The sequence below is a fragment of the Rhipicephalus sanguineus genome, chromosome 7, assembly GCF_013339695.2.
Source record: "Rhipicephalus sanguineus isolate Rsan-2018 chromosome 7, BIME_Rsan_1.4, whole genome shotgun sequence".
Lineage (NCBI taxonomy): Eukaryota > Metazoa > Arthropoda > Arachnida > Ixodida > Ixodidae > Rhipicephalus > Rhipicephalus sanguineus.
The window spans coordinates 134,624,498-134,643,866 of NC_051182.1; the positions used below are offsets into that span (position 1 = coordinate 134,624,498).

A 19,369-nucleotide genomic window follows, 5' to 3' on the forward strand; every position below is an offset into this window, starting at 1 on the left:
CGGAACAGAAAGACCAAGTCTCTCTGCTGCATCGCGGGCCCGTTGGACTGCCCATTGCTGTTCTTTGAGTCCGGAGCTGGTAATAGCAGCCTCCCATTTTGACGGTGTCATGACTTCGCCGCCGCGTAACGCGGGGCACCGCCAGAGCATATGATTCGCTATATCCGCGCATAATGAACATGCATTAGTTGGCTGTATTTCTGGATAAATCTTGTGCAATAGCGCGGGGTTAGGGTACGCCCCGACCTGAAGTAGCCTGAGTGTCAGAGCCTGTGGTGTGCTTAATTTTCTGTGTGTACGTGGAGGGTACTGTCTCCGCCCCAGGTAAAAATGTTGGGTAAGTTCGTTATACGAACTCGCCAAACGAAACGGGGATGCTAACAAAGAATATTATTGCAATCATCACCAAAACCCCAGGGGGGTAATTCCATTAATAAGTTCATCATCATCACAATCATCGCCAAAATAGCGGGAACGTACAGACGCTCCCATTTACACGACCAGTAGAACCTGTAACATAAAGAGGACGCGTCGATGTAACATGGTTACATATGCATACATTGTAAGTGCCAATAAACTCTCCTGGCGAGGCGATTAGGCCTAATGACCCGTGCTACGCGAACTGGTCCTTTTCAGGCATCCCGACCGTATAGCCAATTAAGACGCCCCAATGGCCATCGTTGCGTAGGATCACCCAATCGCGCATACTGCTTCATTGTGAATTGTTCTTGAGCAGAGGATCTTTTTTTTTCTTTTTTTTATCCGAACGACCATTATGTGAGGAGCCGAGTAGGAGGAAGGAAATAGCATCCTGCTTCCGAGAACCGCGAGCCGAGAAGGTTTTTTTTTTTTTTTAATGGCGGCGCAACGTTGCACATACACGTTACGCGGATCCCGTGCCTTCATCCCGTCCGCTGTTCGCTTTTGCGCGCTATGGTGTCTGCAGGTTCGCGTCTGCATTGCGTGCGTTTATTTCGTCTTACGACGGTTAATGCGAGATCTCCAGCAGCCCTCCTATCATCAGAATCCTCTTTTATATGTTTCATCATTTTGTTTTTTTGGTTTGTTTTTTAGTTTTCCTAGGAGAAGGCAAGTCGTTCGAGTTGATGCGATGCAGAGAACTCGAGGCGATAAAGAGTTGGCGAGGAGGAGTGGGCGATGCGGGGTGTTCGCGAGGAAGCCATGCACACTTGCAGCTCGAATGGCGATGCATTAAGCAGTGATGCTACCGCTGCGCCAATTGCGCCAGACTGCGCCAAAGTGCCCTGGCTGCTACAACCTGCTACATTTCCTCAAAATTTGGCGATTCTGCGCCAAGCCTGCGCCAAAGGGGTGTACTCTGACTTTCAGAAATGAAACTATAACTACATGAGGTTCCCCCATTGAGAGCGACATCGCGCTGTACGCGGACGTACGCGGACGTTCTCCATGAGAGTGATGAAAATGGAGACAAAATAGTATAACCTCGTTACAACGGATCTGTTTACAACAGACATTCGGATATTACATACCAATTTGCGGCGTTATGCCGACCTCCGTATTAGTTCCATTGATTGAGCTTCGTTTACAACGGATTCTGGTACAACGGACATTCGGATATAATTGACTAAAATTTCAGGCCAGCAAGGTGGTCAGGACTCCTTTAGAGCGGACTTTTCTACCACGGTCATTAACTTCCGACTTCAAACAGCATACTTTCGGGACGGGAGCAGCGCACCGCGGATATCGACGTACCGATTTAAGAACGAAGGTCGCCGATCCCCGGTCTGTCAATGATCAGCTATGCCTAGCTGTAGCGACAAAAAAAAAAAAAAAAAACACGGCGCGCAGCGTGCTTGGTGCTGCGTTTGGGACGCTGACACGCGAAATTGCGAGCCGCTGCCACCGCTTCTCCGCGCGGTCGCTGCGCGGCGAGCTTGGCCGGGGTGTCCGCTGCCGATGCGCAAAATGCCCATCCGCGGTTCTGAGGAGCCAGCGGGCAATGCGATTCGTTGCTTGAGACGAAGGACATTACGGCTTCTCCGCTTTCGCATGTCCGCTAGCGCGATGTTCTTGCCCGCAAAGTTCGGATTTGGCTCGTACACGGCACCGTGAACGGAGTTAGGCCTAACCACGACATTTAGTGGAAAGCTCGGTTGCGATGTGCGTGGCCGCGGTGCCCGATGTTTCAAAGTACGTCATGCTCGATTGCGAGTACAAGGAGTTGTCCCGCGGTGGTCTTCGTCATAAGCTTCGAAGTGCTGATAAGAAGAACCTCGAACAGCGGGTCCAACGAGTCAACGCTATTAGTCGTACGTCTGCGATGTTCGCGTCGAGTGCGGCGCGCTATCGTAATCTGATGATTGAGCTTCCGCTTGGAGCTGCCCAACTAAAGCGTTACAAATTATCGTCGACCCGTAAACACAGAACGAGTGCGAACGCGTCACTAAGTAGCGCAATTTTCGACAGCCACGACCCTCGCGACGCACAAGCAGCAGACGACGATCCCGAAGCGAGCATTAACACGTTTTGGCTGCTTCTGCGGTAATACCGCAGAAGCAGTAATACCGCAATTTTCGCCAAGTCTACTGCGGTAATACCGCAAGTAATGCTGCGGTAATACCGCAATTTTCGCCAAGTCGGCAGGCGCAAAACAAATTTTTTATAGCACTTCTACGTAGTTTTCATTGAAGATATTTTGGAATCAGATAGAAATGGGCTACAGAAACTGAAAATGCGATTTTCCAAAAATCGCATTTTTTTGGTCCCCCGTTAAAAATAAGACCATGTTTGTGACTCGTAATTCTCTCCGGTTATAACAGACCCATTCAGTGTTTACATGAAAGTCTGTTGTAACAGTACTTGGATTTCACATACTCCCTTTACAACAGACCAAAATCCTCTTCACTATGAAGGTCCGTTGTAATGAGGTTATACTATCAATATGGTGTTGTCAAGCGGACGAAGGAACTGCGTTTTGTGTTTTTTTTTTTGTAATCAAAGCTGATCAAAGCATCAACTGTAAGCAACATGGCGTAGCAGCAGTGAAGCGACATGCAGCCATGAAACGGCACATTGATGCTACCAGTCGTCATTGAGACGCTTCAGGTGAGCTGCAGCGGCCGAAAACGATCCAGCCGACTTTGGAATTCGGCAGTCCATGGAACGTTTTGCGGTGTGACCGCGTGACAAACGCAGAAACTCTGTTTGTGCTTGGCATGACTCTCAAGGGCATCCCCTACTCGTGGGCCGACACAGCAACTGCCTTGTTTCCCAAGTTATTTGGAGATTCCGAAACAGCGAAGCAGTTTAGTTGTAAGAGGTTCAAGGCATCCTACATAGTTAGTGATGGCCTCGGGCCGTATTTCAAGAAACTTGTGCTTGACGAGCTGAACAAGCCGGATGTGGTTTTATCTGTTAGCATTGATGAGACCCCTCTTCCTGAACAGAGGTGCCAACAACTTGATTTTGTAGTTAGGCATTTCTCCAACAAAATGCAGCGAGTTGTGGAACACCTACAGTCTTTCTGGCTGGGCTCTGCGACTTCGGAAATTTTGGCTAGTGAAGCGCGGAGAGCAATAATGGACCTGCCGCAGAAAAATGTCATTTGCTTTTCTACGGATGGCCCTAATGCAATGAAAAGCTTCAGAAAAAATATCCAGGAAGCATACCCTGACATCATAGATGTAGGAGAGTGCTGCTTGCACAAAGTGCACAACTCATTTGCCCGCTGCTTGAGTGCCATTGGCTCGGATGTCGACGCTGCTGTGGTCGATGTTTATTACTTTTTTAAGAATTCTTCGGCTCAGAATGAATTGTTGAAGGCAGAGCACCTGCTCCAAAAGCTAGTTTTGCTGCTCCAAAACGCAATTTTGCCTGCTCCAAAAGCTGCTCCAAAGTGGCCTAAGCCAGTAGCATCACTGTAAACTGAATTGAACAATCCACTCGAATTACATGCGATAGTTATTTGGTAGCATTGAACATTCGTAAAAAGATAAAAAATATATTTGAAAATTCTTGCCAAAATGCCCTACTTCGAACTTCTTGTTAAATACGGTACTACTGCCTTCGTCAAATTGTTTGTGTGCAGCAAAATATTTCAGCCAGAAGTGACAAGGAACTGTAGGCAATGAGAATGCTCAATTTGCCATTAGCTCAGCATTTACGGTCTCGTCCTTGCCAAAGTGCACGGAAATGGCAAAAGTAAGTCGCGTCTACAAATGAGGACGCCTTAGTGCAAAGGGCTAATGGAGCTCCTCATTGGACTGTTACGAGGTTTCAAACTTAGCTACAGCGTAAAACAATGCATAGGAAAGAAGACAATGGACAAGGTGCAACACTTCATCTTTTGTCTTCTTTCATCCGTGTTGCTCTGCGCTGTTGTAAACATTGAAAAGTGTATCATCAACTGGTTCTCTGTTACGAGATTAACGCACCACGTCAGCTTAGCTACTAAGGCTTAGCGGTAATAAGCTACAGGCGTGGGTTTGATTACTTGCCACGGCGGCCGCGTTTCAGTGGGGGAGGGCGCAGGCATGGCAGGCGCTCGTGAAGGAAAGGAAAAAAAAGGAATGAAGAGGTGTGTTGAAGTGATTTCAATGTGTCCTGTCAAAACATCATTGTTATCCTTCAACTGGTCTTAAATATTTTTTTTCTTTATCTGCTCTACTGGCACTCGTGTATGGTATGCGTACTGGGATGAAAAATTTTTTTTTAAATTAGTCGTGTAGTTATTTAATGAAAGTAATATTGTTAGTACCTGCTACTAGTGTAGTAGAAGTTTTTGATTGACAACTACACTGCTGCTCTACCCCTATTCCCCGTTCACGTTTTTTTTTTTAGGTAGCTGAACTTGAAGATAACATGAAAAGCACACCGTGTGAAGGTTTCGGGGATAAACACTTTTGCTTATATATTTTTCTTTATTACATAGTTATATGCTTGCAATTTACGTTATATCAAATTGACTGCAAAGTGCATTAGCTACATGTCTAAAAAAATGACATTGGTCTTTTTTTCTTGTAATTTCAGATTACCTCTTGTCGAACAACCACGTCAACTCCATCATTGTGCACAAGTTCGACTTTTCCGATGAAGAGGCAAGTTTGATGGTTCTTTGCTCATCTTGCATTTAATTCTGCGCAATTAGTAGCGGAGATGATCAGGAAAGCTTACGGAGGGCATGAAACACAAAAGATGGACGAAAAATGAATGGACACTGCACATGCTGATGTCCGTTCAATTTTCGACGTCTTTTTGTCTCTCTTTTGCTCTATAAGTTTTTCTAATAACTCAGTACCAGCTGTCCCACTCATTTATCCTAGTACGTTGTAACAGAGACTTGCACGACATAAATTACTTTTAATACTGCCACGAGCGTTTCTTGCTATATTTGGATGTATTCAGGTTTGAGCCACGAGAACTGTTGGCAACGCTCGGTGCAGACCACGACGCAATGTTCAGGAAGCTTCGCGATTGTTTTACATCATTCTGTTAAGGTTGCATGCAGGACGCAAATAGTCAAGTTTATTCAAGAGCTTGCGCGAGCACCAGTGATAACGCTGGAAGGGTCGATGACTGCTGTATAAAAGACGCGTTCAGCCGATGATCAGACTACCGTCGGCCGACGACTGTGATCGCTGCTATCAGTGTACAGCCTGTATTCCTTGTCAGTTGACTTTTCATTTCCCGGGCAACGTTCGACCAAATAAAGAGTTGCATCTTGAACACACCGACTGCTGCCTTCTTCTTCATCACGACTCCGTAACAATATGTTTGCATTATATGTCCCCATGAAGCAGAAAGTCCAGCAAGAGTCGGCCTTAGCATTCAATAGCAAGAAATTTTGTGCAGTCTAGTGATGAGGTCACATGGGTATTGCTGCCCATTTCGAAAACTGAGTAAAACACACGACTGAGAGATCACGTCATGTGATGTGGTCATGTTATCACGTAAGAGCCCTAAGTTTCAAGGACGCGTTACCAAGTGATGTCGTCACGTGACATTATAAAATTGAGTTAACCCAATTCGAGCAGGTGACCAAGTCATCACATCATGTGACATAGTCACCTGACCACATGACTGAATTTGTAAGGTCACATGACCAAGTGCTGCCATCGTGTGTTATAGTCATGTGATCACATACACGCTTGTACCTTGTTCCAGGTTCCTTCTACTTTGTCCATGTTATTTTGCACTGTTTCTTTTCATGAGACCACATAAGAGCCTTTTCAAAGTCACATGACCAAGGATGTCGTCATTTGACAGTGTCATGGGACATGGATGTCAAGATAACTTATCGACGCAGGCACGCCGTGTTTTCACATTCCATGCGTGTGAGGAGACTCTGTACTAGAGACACTAGAGGCATGTGAAAAGGTCTCTGTAACGTTTTTCTCGTGTACAAACGCATAAGTGTTTTGTTGCAGTTGTGACCTCAGCGACGTTATATCGTTTTATACGTTCTTGCTTTTTTTATCGCAGGTGATGGCGTATTACATATCTTTCCTGAAGACGCTCTCGCTCAAGCTCAACAATCACACCATCCATTTTTTCTACAACGAGGTGAGAGCAAGCGCACGTTTCGAGATGCTCTGAAATCCATGGAATGTCGAAATTTGGCTTATTCTAAATGGCAGGAGCGGGTAAATAAACATACAGCAGGAAGAAAGTGCTCAAATAAGAAATTATGCATATGCACGCATGGGCAGAGCAGTGATCTTCAAGACCATTGCTGGTGGCTTCTGCAAACCTTGTTGCAGTTGTTGATGGTTGTGGTAATGGTGGTGTCATATCTTATGGCAGCGTGTATCATGAACGTGGATGACACCATACATAATAGGCAAAAGACGCAGTAGATGAAAATAAGTGCTTAATAAGTGCTTACGTCTTTTGTCCATTCTTATGTGCTGCGCCGACAAAAGACATAAGCCAAAAGGTGTATCCATATAAAAGACATCACTTTTGTACTTCGTCTATTCTTACATACTGTGTCGTCCTTGTTTAAGATGCACGCTGCCATAAGCTATTATCACTAACCCAATAGCCTATCATTACGGTTTAAAAGGGTCATGACACCCAATTTTCCCCAATATGGCTATCTGGCCTAGCTGGAATCGGTTGATGCTTCTGAAGCGCGAAAAACACGAGGACGAAGCAGAGATACACAAAGGACAGGCACTTGACACGCTTGTCTTGTGTGTATCTCTGCTTCGTCAGGGGCCGTGTTTTTCGCACTTCATAAGCAAGAACCCAAATTTGTACCATAATTCGTGTTATATGGGTTAATCCTTGTGCATTCACAAGCAAGCTGGCAAATTTTAGCACATTTGGTCAACCACTTAATTTATAAGTGAATATTTTTATGAACACGCGAGCGACCTGAGGGTTGGGCAACACTGGTGCACTCACGAGCCTTGATGTAACGAGCTGCTGACCGTTGGAGCGTCTGCATTCCGGTGAACAATGTTGTTCCTTGATCAGCTAGCTTTCTCCAGCTTGGCACTGAAATTGAACTATTAGCAGCAGCTGAAGCTTTGGTAGAAGACGACGGCCTTGGCAAAATGGCGGTCGCTGGCACTGGGTGGGGTTTATAGCTAGCGACTTCTAGGGCTTATTTTGGACTGAAATATTCTCTTACAGTCCATTTTTCGTACATGTATAGACACAATAGACCCTCTACTACGTTTTTTTGCTGAAAACCACGAATTGTTGGGTGACCGTGTCATGACCCCTTAAAAGTGACTTGTGTTGTCATTACAGTAGAACCCCACTGTTACGTTCCTCACTGCTGCGTTTTCCCGGCTGTTACGTCGTTTTCCGCCGGTCCCGGCATAGCTCCCATAGGATACAATGTATTGGGAACCCCGCTGTTACGTCGTAACTGTCGGACCGTTCCCGTATGACACGTCGCGAAGTGCGCTCGGAGCCGACCGAGTGACTACCAAAGAGAGCGGCCATGGTGCATTTTCACGCAGCTTGGCCTCGTTTGACCGTAATATTAGCCGCATGAGAGGCGCAAGCAACAGAATCTTTCAATTGATGCAAACAAAAGCATGGCCTTCGAGATTCAAATTGCAAAGATGGCGTCTATGACGTAACTGCTCGCGAAAGCAAGGCCTTCGAGATTGGCATTTACTATTGACAAAAGCATAGCCTTTGAGATTTGTATTGCACAAACATGGCGTGTATGACGTAATTGCTTGCGAAAGCAAGGCCTTCGAGATTGGCATTCACTTCTGCCATCGCGTTGGCGTAGACTCATCATCATCGTTATTTGTCGGCGAACGGGAGGAGTTCGAGCTGGTTGGAGCTCGCATGGTCGTGCGTGCGGTTCGCGGTCGGACTCGCCGCGCCGGTCGTGATTGCGTGTGCTTAGTTCTTTCATGCCTACAGCTGTTGGTGTTTAAAAAATCACATACGTTGATTACATTTCTGTGGATGAGGCCGTCCTTAGCTCCGCGTTTCTATCCATCGACTAGATCGCGGCTGAGCGCGCCAATTTTCGTGCTGCTCGTAAGAATTGAAATAAAATTCTGTACCACTAAATATTTTGCCGTTTTTCCTGTTTTTCGTCTCTTACGTTTCCCGTCTCTTACGTTTATTTCCTACGGTCCCTTCAAAAACGTATCAGCGGGGTTCTACTGTATTTGTGTTGTTAGTGTTGGTGGTGGCCGTGATGTCGTTTTTAGACTGTGGTTTTGCCTTTGATTGGACATTGACTCCTCGCTGAAACGCCCCGTACGCCGTGTTGCAGCACACCAACGATTTCCCCTTATACACCGAGGCCATCAAGTTCTTCAACCACAGCGAGAGTATGGTGCGCATCGCCGTCCGTACGCTCACCCTCAACGTCTTCAAAGGTGAGCCAGTGGTGATTCACCCTTGATGCGACTTGATGCGAATGCAGTTCGGTCACCTCCTCGTTTGACTGGGTCTTAATATCATGCAGGCCACTCTCACGAACGCTGGCTTCCTCTCGTTTACATTAATGAAGTGCTAATGTGATACCTCGTTAGGGGTTCGCTATGAATGCGATGCCACAAACACAAATTGTTTAAAAACAAACGTTGTGAGACTTAATGTTAGGATAGGACTTTTCATGTCACCTAGATGGGTGGTTTCACTTGTGCGCTAGCGTTTTGTGCTTGGACACACGCGCGACTAAGTGAAACAGCGTCACAAGTTTGAGCAATGCAGACTTGGTTTTAGCTTTGAGCACGCTAAGCTTTGGTATGGGAGGCACCGATACGGCATCCCTAAGTACTCCGAATTGATGCACTTGCTGGGTATAAAATAGAAATGGTGGATTGATTAGACATGTTCGCCTTTAGATGTTATAATAGTAAGTAGAGTGAGCAAGCGTGCGCTGTTGCAGCATTGCGATGTTGTTGGGGTGGTTACCGGAAAATAGTGCAGTGCAAGCGCACATACGAAACGACAGAAAGTGAAAAAAAAAGAACAAAGAAACAAGATGCATGCCAGTCGTAACTTGAAAAACAGATCAAGAATGTAAAGGTACCAAAAAAGAAAATTGGAACGAGCTAGTCGCAAAGATGCAGACGCCCTAGCAGTGGGGTTCTACGTTTCTGCAAGGAAGAATAAAGGCCATGCAGCCAACCAAGCATAGGAAAAAAAAAACAGTGGTTGTAATTTTTTTATTCCTTTTTGTATTGCTTTCGGACTTAGTCAAGCAATATCAAGATCCAAGAATCAGTTGAAAGTAGCAGTGACTGTTATCCCTGCTTCGGTTGCACAGACAATTTTTGTTGTTACGACTGTCTACTGACTGATCATTTCAAATTTCGAGAAGTGAGGTAAGCCATCCCCTGGTCAACGTTTCGGAGCTAAAGTTGTCTTACTTTCGTAATAACGTCTAAACGTCTTGCTTGTTATAGTTTCTTTTGTCTAGTTATGTTTGCTTTTTTGTCTCGTTTTGTATTTCGTTGTTTTGCGTTTGTGCTTGTGGCATTGGTTCTTTTTTAGTGAGCTTGGGCATTTTGTTATGCATTGTTTTTTTGCTAAACGTCAGCAGCACATGTTACACGTGTTGTCACTTTTGAACTTGACTATCACATCCAATAGAGAAGGTAACGTAGGAAATGCAGGATCAGTACAGCGATTGCGGTACTGGAATCAAAAACACACAATGCCCCAGCACCGTGACGCTCGGGGCAGTTGTAAATCAGTAATGCAGTAAAGTAAGTTGCATTGTGCTGACAGCCTTTCGCTACGTTCTGACATGTAGCTGCTCAAATTTATGGGTATCTTCCTGAACGGCGTAGCGGTCAGTGCTTGTCACGTCTTTGCGGTTCGTTTCAGCGCCATACTGTCTTCTATTAACCATTAGTCTGGACAACGTGGCCTGACTAACCAGTTTTCTTTAGTGTTGATGCATTTGTGTGACCAGTGTTTCAACGTGAGCTAGTTGCTTGGTACATTGAACCGAGTTTCGATGGCTGAACCGCCAACGACAGACGGGAAGACGTCCTGGGCCGGCTTAACGTAAGGATTCCATTTTCATAGTTCTATGACATTCGTACGATTTGTGATTGCTCAAGATTTCATGCAAGAACATGAGCAGAGCATTGCTCACAATATTTACGAAATGAAAAAAAATGAATGGTAATTTGAATCGAATAGGTAGGTTACATTTGCCCCAGCATTTCTTCTAACTGTCGTCTGCGGTTCAAAAGTCGAATACGGCTCGAAAGCGTTTGTGTAGCGATGTCATTAGTCGGCAGGCGGCTCAGGGGGGGATACCTCTCTCTTTTTTTCGGAATCCATCCCGTTGCAGAAGCTAATGCCAGCAGGCCCGAGGGCATGCTGCAATCCAAACATAAGAGAAAAAACGGACGTGGTAAGCATACAAAAAGCCGGCTGCTCACGCGAGGCAGACGACGTGTCGCTGTTGTACATACCTTCTTTTGTTGGGTGTAACCCTCACCTCACCACTTGACGATGTCCACATACACCACACACGCGCTGCATGACACCTCCCGGTTCGGTTGGTCTCCGCAGTTTTGGAAGATTTTTGGGGGCAGGGCTTGGAGGCCTCACATTCTTTTTACGGCTATAGTTGGTTACAGCCTAAGCATAAATGCAAGCTCCGCCTACAGCCGTCGCTGTCTCACCCAGAGAAAATTTGCGTAGATGCCCCATCCAATCGCATTCACTCATTTCCATGATGTCGAGCACCTTTCTTATATTTCAGTTATGTGATTTTTGAGGTGGTTTTCTTGTACACACACATCTTCGTGGTGCTGGTTTTCGGTCGAAAACTTAGAGCTTCCAGCAAATTTCAGCAGTTATTCCAACATCACTGCTATGGGGAAACGAAATATTATAAGTAGGGACGACGAACTTTTAATTAATAATATGCATAGTATTTACATTAACAGCGAAAAAGTACTTGCGGTTAAAACGGAAACCACCTAGCACGACACCCTTGCACAGATGAATGGCAGACAGGCCGCACTTCTGGGGGTGGAGCTCGTATTTATTAGGTTGTAATCGACTATAGATGCCGCTGCTGACAGTGTATGTCTGTTGCATATCGCTGTTGCATCTTCTGTTGTGTGTATCGTCACCGTAATCACGAGGGCACAGATTTGGTTTTCGTCATTGTTGTTGCATGACCCTAATTTGCATAAATCGGGGACATTTGCTTATGTTTTTGTTTTGTTTATGTTTTGTTTTCCCTAAAAGAAGATATCCGAATGAAGCTGTTTGCATGTTTTGTTTCCTTTGTTTCGTTATTCTTCAAGCAGCGTTTCAGTATTATGAAAAGTTGCCAAATGCATTTTTCTGTACGTGAATAGGAATTGAAGTGTCAAAGTTATCGGCAACCACATGTAAGTCACACACTTGGGATGGTCATATCATACATAACATAGCTGTGTTTTTTTTATTTATGATGTATAGAGAAATTAATTTTTTGCTTAATTTAGTCAATAAGTTGTTCATAGAGGCATTTTATTTCTGAGAAATGTGAGAGGAGGGATGGATTAGAAAAAAAAAGCTGCGACTTGAAACATAACGAGGCTTTGTCTTCCTGCAGTGTTAAATTCAATTTTAATGTAAATATTAGCATTAAGATTAAAACTCTCGGTCTTTATATTATCATGTCATTTTCTAGCAAATTTTCTTCCTAAAACCTCATTGAAGATTACGTCACAGTTGTGCTGTACAAAAAATCTGTGCCTACACTTGAATCGTAATATATTTTTTCATTGCTTATAAGTTATTAAGTTATACTTACACCAGAATTGTAACAATTTTTTTTGCTCCAAATGAACATAACTGAAAATGAATTTGCACTATATTTCTAGCCTGAGGTTTGATTCTATTTATGCAAAAACAGAACATGAACGACTTCAGGATAAATAGGTATTCAGTTACAATTTACTTAAGGGGAGACACTGGTCTGGGAGGCGGAAAAATTTTGAAAAAAACAATTTTCTGAAATATTTTTTTTGATAATCTAGAAGGTCTAAAAAAGTCATTTCCAAAATATTACAGACATGTAATGGATACTTGTCGAGTTATTTGGTCTTGAAGTCAGTTTCATGACCATTTTTGCTAGCCAAAGCACCTCAAAAAGTCCCATTCAATAGCACACCTTGCAGGAACCACATTAAGGCCCGTATTCAGAAACCAACCTTATCCTTATCTTTTGCCCTCCTTACCTTTTCGGCACCTTAACGCGTTTCATAAACCAACCTTATGCCGCAATCCAACCTTTCCTTAACCTTATCGCCGTGAAAAGGTGGCGTTCGATAAGGTAGCCCGGCAGGTACCTTAAGGCGCCACTTATGCGGCGCGCTACGGCTGATTACGCAAGAAACTTTACAAAATCATCAAAGTAAAGGTGACGTATGCTACCGGCGTCCACATGTGCAATTTACGCTGCGAGTGCTTGGGAACCGTCCGAATTCCATGGAAGGGTTCAGCGACGGTGTGTTGCTGAGTAGATTCCGCTTCTCGAAGCGAGCAACTTCATGTTCCCGAGCTTGCCGCTGGAAACGAGCCCCAACAACGTCGGTTCTCCCGTGCCACCACTCCTTCAGCTGCTGGTGGCGCTATGTTTCTACGGCGCAGGCACTTTTCAAATTGTCAATGGTGACTTGGTGGACATACCCTAGCCATACTGCCCCGCATTATTAAACGTGTGAAAAAATCTGCGCGGGTACGGCGGCGAAGCGAACGTGTTTCACTACAGGATGGGATATTTTTTACCCATTTTTGCACTCGCGTAGCTGCAGCTGCTCGGTGCGCATGTCGCTCTTGCTGCTTTGAGCTGCTCCCACTTTCTCGTGTTGTCCTTCACTAGCACCGCGTGCTATCACAATGCAATGCTTTCAAGTCGATTACAAGCGCTGGATCTTCAGTGAAATTCAATTTTCATCTTTCTGTCGCACTAAGTAACAAGCGTTTGTATGATCCACGCAAACAGCTACACACGCACACACGCAGGCAGACGGACAAAATCCGCTAGCAACTTCATGCGCCCGTCGGTGCCCTCGTAGAAACCAGCGCTTCGTGGACCGGCGCGTCTGTTTCCGCAGGTGCCGGCGCGTCTACGCGAGCCGCCGGTTGCTATGACAACGGTCAAACGTTAACAAAGAAAAGGAGCAAAAGGCGCGGCCAGACGAGGCGCGTTCTTACCGAAAGTTTATGCGTTCCTACATTTTTCTTATTGTTTTGTGAAGCATACGGCTCTTTTTTCTTGCTAATAAACCAACAATGAGCACGTAAAAGTTCATAGCCTCGCTCCCATGCTCGTTCCTTATGACGACAAGGCCGACTTCCGTAAGGCTGCCTTAAAACCGAATAAGGCGAGCTTATGAAACGCACTGTCACCTTTACTTATCCTTACACTTTTCCCTTCCTTACAAAAGGCCGCCTTATAGCGTTAAGATAAGGTTGGTTTGTGAATACGGGCCTAAGTAGCACAGCCATTTTGGTTTCATTTGAAACACACACTTTTCTATTAGCTGTTCCTAGCACAAGAACGCTTTTCATCTAGCAGAGGCAAAGCCATTGCGCTTTAAAAAAAAAAAAGTGCTCGCACAGCATTGGTGCATTTCAATCACACGGGGTAAATTATTCCTTCCATCTTGGATGCTTGAGGATGCTTCTGCTAGACAGTGATGCATCGTCGCATTGTCCGCCATTTTGCGGAGATGCCTAACTGATGACAGTGCAATGGCAGGCAGTTGTTAGAAGTTCAGAATTGCTCGTACATTCGGGAGGAAGTGATATCGGCAGCTGCAAGAATGCAGCATATCACAAGCGAGACCAGAGTGAAAAGAAACCATACTAAGAAGAATAATCATGACTATGTTCCTGGTGGCTTCTACTATCCTAAGAACACCAATTCATGCCTCTTCCAGTTCAAAATAAGTGCCCACCATGTTTCTAAACTTCTTTTCTCATTTTCTCAAAACCACATTTTTCATCACATTATAGGCTGTTGCCCACAATATCTTTTGATGTAGCAGTCAGATTTTGATAATTTTTGCGGTATTTGAAAGCTTATGCATTGATTAGTGCAAGAAAACCAAGAAATTACAACATTTTTATTAATAACTGTGATTAAATTAGCAGTAAAATTAAGCAACAGTTTCTGATTTCTCATTAGTGTACTTGTTAAGGCCATAACTTTTGAATGCATACAGCTAAAAATTAAGTTATGGTTATGTTGCACTCTCTGGTCTTTATAGGATGCAGTGATATCAAATTCATATAGGTATTTTGTGAGAAAGCCGTCAAAAGTCTGGGCAGAATGCAAGTGTATGGAACAGTCAATATCTTACAATCTGTGCACGATAGACAAAAAGTAATTGCATATTTGTTTTCAGCAGTCGAAAATACATATTGTGTGTAAATTTCAGCCAGAAATACTAAAAATTGAGACAAGCAGTTTTCAGACCAGTGTCTCCCCTTAAGATTTAAATTGCTATAAAACACATAAATCAACATATGGCATTATTTTTGTGTCAGTGGGATATCGAGTGCCTTGAAGTAATGTGTAAATCTGACACATTTACAGACAGTGCTTCAAAGGTGGCTTCTGAAAGAGTTAAGCATCATTCGTCACCTGTTGTTCCTTCGTGTTACCCTTTCCCACCGAGCATAAACATCGATGCCCATTCCTAGTGCCTGCTAAGTTACTTAGTGAATCGCATTGCCATGTGACTTTAGTAACGCTTGTTACAAATGAAGGACAGAATTGGCATGTGCACGATTGTGATCACACCTGTGACCTTGTATGCTCATGAAACGTCCTCATTGTTCGAGATTGGAGGATCTGCACCACACCTGAAATCCAACACTGGGGTGTGTTTATCTTGCACTGGTGACAGTGTTTTGGTGGCACTGCACGTGACTATCTGACTGCTGCAAAAACTCCATCGGTTTATGTGAAATTTATGTGTTATACAGGGTTCTGAAAACTCGCTACAGAGCTGTATCAGGACAGAGCTGTTATCAGGACAGAGTTGTCGTTAGTACAACCGAGGCGTTATTAGTGCTACAAGGGCTGTTATCAAGGAGTACATCTCGACAGGACAAAATTTATGTGTTCAGTACAGGGCTGTAAAAGCACAAAAACAGGGATGTTACCATAACAGGCCTGTATTGTGATAACTTATCAGAAATCACAGTACATTCTGTTAACAGCCCTGCACTGTTTAGAAGCTGTTATTACAGCGTAGACCTGTTAACAGTTCTGTACCGGGGCTGTTATCACAGTATTACAGGGCTGTTGCAAGAGTAGTCCTGTATTGTGGTCTTACAGCACTGTATAATGTATCATCTTGCTTAGAGTGCATGTTGACTGATTTGTTCATTGTGTTGGGATAACAACACCCCTATGCAAAAGCTGTTATCATACCAGCTGTAGGGGCTGTTATCACAGCGCAGAGTTCTTACGATAACAGCCCTGTATTGGGACCTTTCAGCCACATTTAGCATATCTTTGTTCTTCAGTCTAGCTGTCTCAGTTCAGGCAGTTAATCAGTACAATGGTCTTGATTGGAAAAATGAATTTTGTATGGGGCTTTGAGATTACAGCAGCAGGAGGTGATCCAAGTCGAAATTGAGATTTTTTTCAGTGCGTGTTCTGAAAGTGAAGTTTCAGCTGTGAAATTTCATTATTGCTGCAAATTAAGCCACTTTCTTTTTTTTTGCCAGTATTTCGGAGTGTTTAAGAACTAGAGTTTCTCAAACTTTTCCTCAGACGCTCCCTTTGATGACGTCTCTGTTACGCTGCGTTCTTTCTCTTCCCGTTTCCGCCTTCCTCCGTCTTTCTCTATCTGCAGTGGAGGACAGGGCAATGCTGAAGTTCATCCGCGACCGGACAGCCGCGCCGTACTTCTCCAACCTCGTCTACTTCATCGGCAAGCACGTTCTCGAGCTGGACAGCTGTGTCACGCACGCCGAGTAAGTGTAGTTATCTGTCTGGGCTACTTGCATAGCAGTTTTCTAGACAGACACGAGAAAGACGACACCACCTGCGTCCTGTTATTTGATTGTAGCTTGGGTAGATATCATTCCACCCTTCTTTGTTCGGGTTTCATTCTTTGAGTGATACATTTGCATCCTTTTTGTAATCTATTTCACAGCTGCAATCTTGTAACGACTTGAAAACAAGGTAAACAAGCCAAGAACAAACACTTGACCTCACTGGGTCAGAATAGCACTTTTGCTGGTGGCAGTGCCGATTCTGAATAGTCATGAAAGGCAGGCAGTCTGTTTATGTTAGGAACTATTGTATCGTATTAGTGTGCCCCAGGATGATCCTGTCACAACTCTAATAATTAAGGGGGGACCCTGCTTCAGAGACATATTTCTTTGTTTTTGAGTAAATGTTTACGAAACTTTCGCAGCTTATGTATTTTTATGTCCTGATTTCAAATATGCAATTATTTTTGTAGTACACTATGTTCTTTTCAAAATATAAAATATTTCATGTATATCGTTGGGAGCAAGATTTATTTATAAATTGTGAGGGTTAAAAGCAAATCAGCATATCACAATAAGCTGGAATGAATACTGTATGCAATAAAACAAGAATGGATGTTCTAGGCCCATTTGAACAAAAGTTATGGTACGTTGAACACTTGGCAAGTGAGCGATGTCGAGCTCGGTCAAACTGGGATCAAGCTGGGAATGTTCAACGTACCATAACTTTTGTTCAAATGGGCCTACAACATCCATTCTTGTTTTGTTGCATACAGTATTCATTCCAGGTTATTGTGATATGCTGATTTGCTTGATAATTCTCACAGTTTAGAAATAAAGCCTGCTCCTAACAATACAAAAACTATTGAATAATTTCAAAACTACATATTGTATTAGAACAATAATTGCATGTATGAAATCAGCACATAAAAATACATAAGCTGTGAAAGTTTCATAATGATATGCCAGAAAAAATTGGGGGACCCTTAAGCTTCGCCTTTAAGAGTTGAACGCGATAGCGAAATCCGGCCCCTAGTGGCACTTCAACCACTAAGTGCATACTTATTAATGTGTGTTGTTACGCACGCGCACACTATGTATCTATAGTAATGGTCCAGATTTTCGATCTAAAGCACTTCCCTGTGCTAGAGCTGAGACATATTTCTCACAATGCTTCACAGATGACAGCACATAATCTAATGTTTGCTGTTCGCTTGATCAACGCCTCCTCTAGAAAGAAGGCGTTGGCTTGATATGTTTTCCACTAGATGGACATAGTTGTCCATTTTTGGAGCTGTTTGAAAGTTCATGTGTGTTTTTAGCGGCGATGGCTGCACTATCCTGGCTTTTCTCGAAGCATGGCGTCGCGCAAAAAACGTAGTTTGATGGCCTCGCCAATGCGCCTACAAATCGCCGAATGGGCTCATTTTCGTCATGACAACTGTCGAACAAAATGCGTTAAGGAGACTCCTTCCGCTGCATGACATTTATGTAGTGTTTTTTCCCGAAGCAGTTGCAAGTAACATCGTGGCTTTGTGGTAGGACACCTGCTTGCCACCCAAACGGCCCGGGTTCGATCTTCAATGGGACCGAAGATTTTTAGTGTTTATTTTATTTGCATCTTTCTCGATTTTTCGGTCATGGACAATTTTTCACTCACAAGCGACGTAGCGACGCTGACACCGATGGCAGCATTTCTGCGAAACGAGCTCTCTAACGCTATCGCGTTAAAACAAAAAGGATGTTTCAGAAGCAGGGTCTCCCCTTAATAAAGGTACTATTATGCCCATGAGAGCTGTTTATTGAGATGCCACGTAGCAATGGTCTTGACTGTCTTGATCAGTCGAGAGCCTACTGAGATTCAGCTCACTAGCTGAAGGTCCTCCTCTTGTTCTCCAGCCATCCTGTGTGCCCCACTTCTTCTTGGAACGCAAACCGAAGATACATGTAAGGCTGTCGCAATGTGTGATTGAAGATGTGATGCACTTTGACAGGCTTAATGACCACGTTTGTATGTGACCACGTTTGTAATGACCACGTTTGTATGACAGTGGCATTGGTGACAGTGCCATGGTAACAGTAGCGATGACAGCGTTGCAAAGAAGATGACAAAGATGACAGCATGGTGACGCCTGCGTGACGTTGGCACTAGCGATGACGTCACAGCTGTAGTAGTAGTGGTTCTTGGGGGGAAAAAAAAAGGAAAAGGGCGCTAATTTCTGTCTGCCAATAGGCGACACGGCTAAGCGCCCTGTAGGGGTAGGGGGATGGGGATAAAAAGAAAAGTAGAGAGAAAAGAGAAAGAAGTGATAGGTGGTCGGCAAGAACGACGAAGAGAGAAGAAGACAGGAAAGATGGGGAGCTGGTCACAAGAGTTCAGAGACGGGACCACGATTCAGCCAGGGGCACGATGCACGTCGGTGACGAGGCGGCGAAGGCCCCGTCGATGAGAGGCGCACGGCATGGCGGTCGAGGCAGCCGTCACGGGGCGTCGATCAGCGAGAGGCACGAGGAGAGATCCAGGGCGTCGCGGACGATGCAACCGTTCTTCATGAAATCCTGCGAGCAACTCACAGCTGTGATGTGTACGATGACAACAGTACCGCAGCATTGATAGCAACGGAAGTACTGCAGTGCAGTGGCACTGGTGCACAAACAATCGTGTAAAGTAAAACCTTGTTAGAAGAACTTCGTAAAGATGAAGTGTCGAGGAATACACAGGAATTGAGGCAAGACGGGTCAGGTCGCGCCATGCAACACCGAAGCGATGCGGGTCGCTGAAAGAGGCAAGAAATGTTTCCCATAAAAAAAAGAAGGGAGGGGGGGGGTTCCATAAGTAAATGTACTAACAAGACAGACGTTCAGGAGCAGATGTGGACGTGAAGTTACGAGAAGTGGGTGAGTGAGGAACGCGCTGGAGCAGACG

The 19,369-nt window shown here is 44.5% G+C and overlaps 1 protein-coding gene across 1 annotated transcript in view; it reads left to right on the top strand.

Annotated features, from left to right (window-relative positions):
• Positions 1-330: 330 nt before the first annotated feature.
• LOC119399059 (protein CLEC16A homolog) overlaps positions 331-19,369 on the top strand; it is a 57,825-nt gene continuing 38,786 nt past the window's right edge. The window contains exons 1-6 of the mRNA XM_049417517.1: positions 331-337; positions 5,011-5,078; positions 6,463-6,543; positions 8,735-8,840; positions 10,775-10,837; positions 16,302-16,422. Of these exons, the coding sequence (XP_049273474.1) occupies positions 331-337; positions 5,011-5,078; positions 6,463-6,543; positions 8,735-8,840; positions 10,775-10,837; positions 16,302-16,422 (446 nt within the window). The remainder of the gene's footprint in view (positions 338-5,010; positions 5,079-6,462; positions 6,544-8,734; positions 8,841-10,774; positions 10,838-16,301; positions 16,423-19,369) is intronic.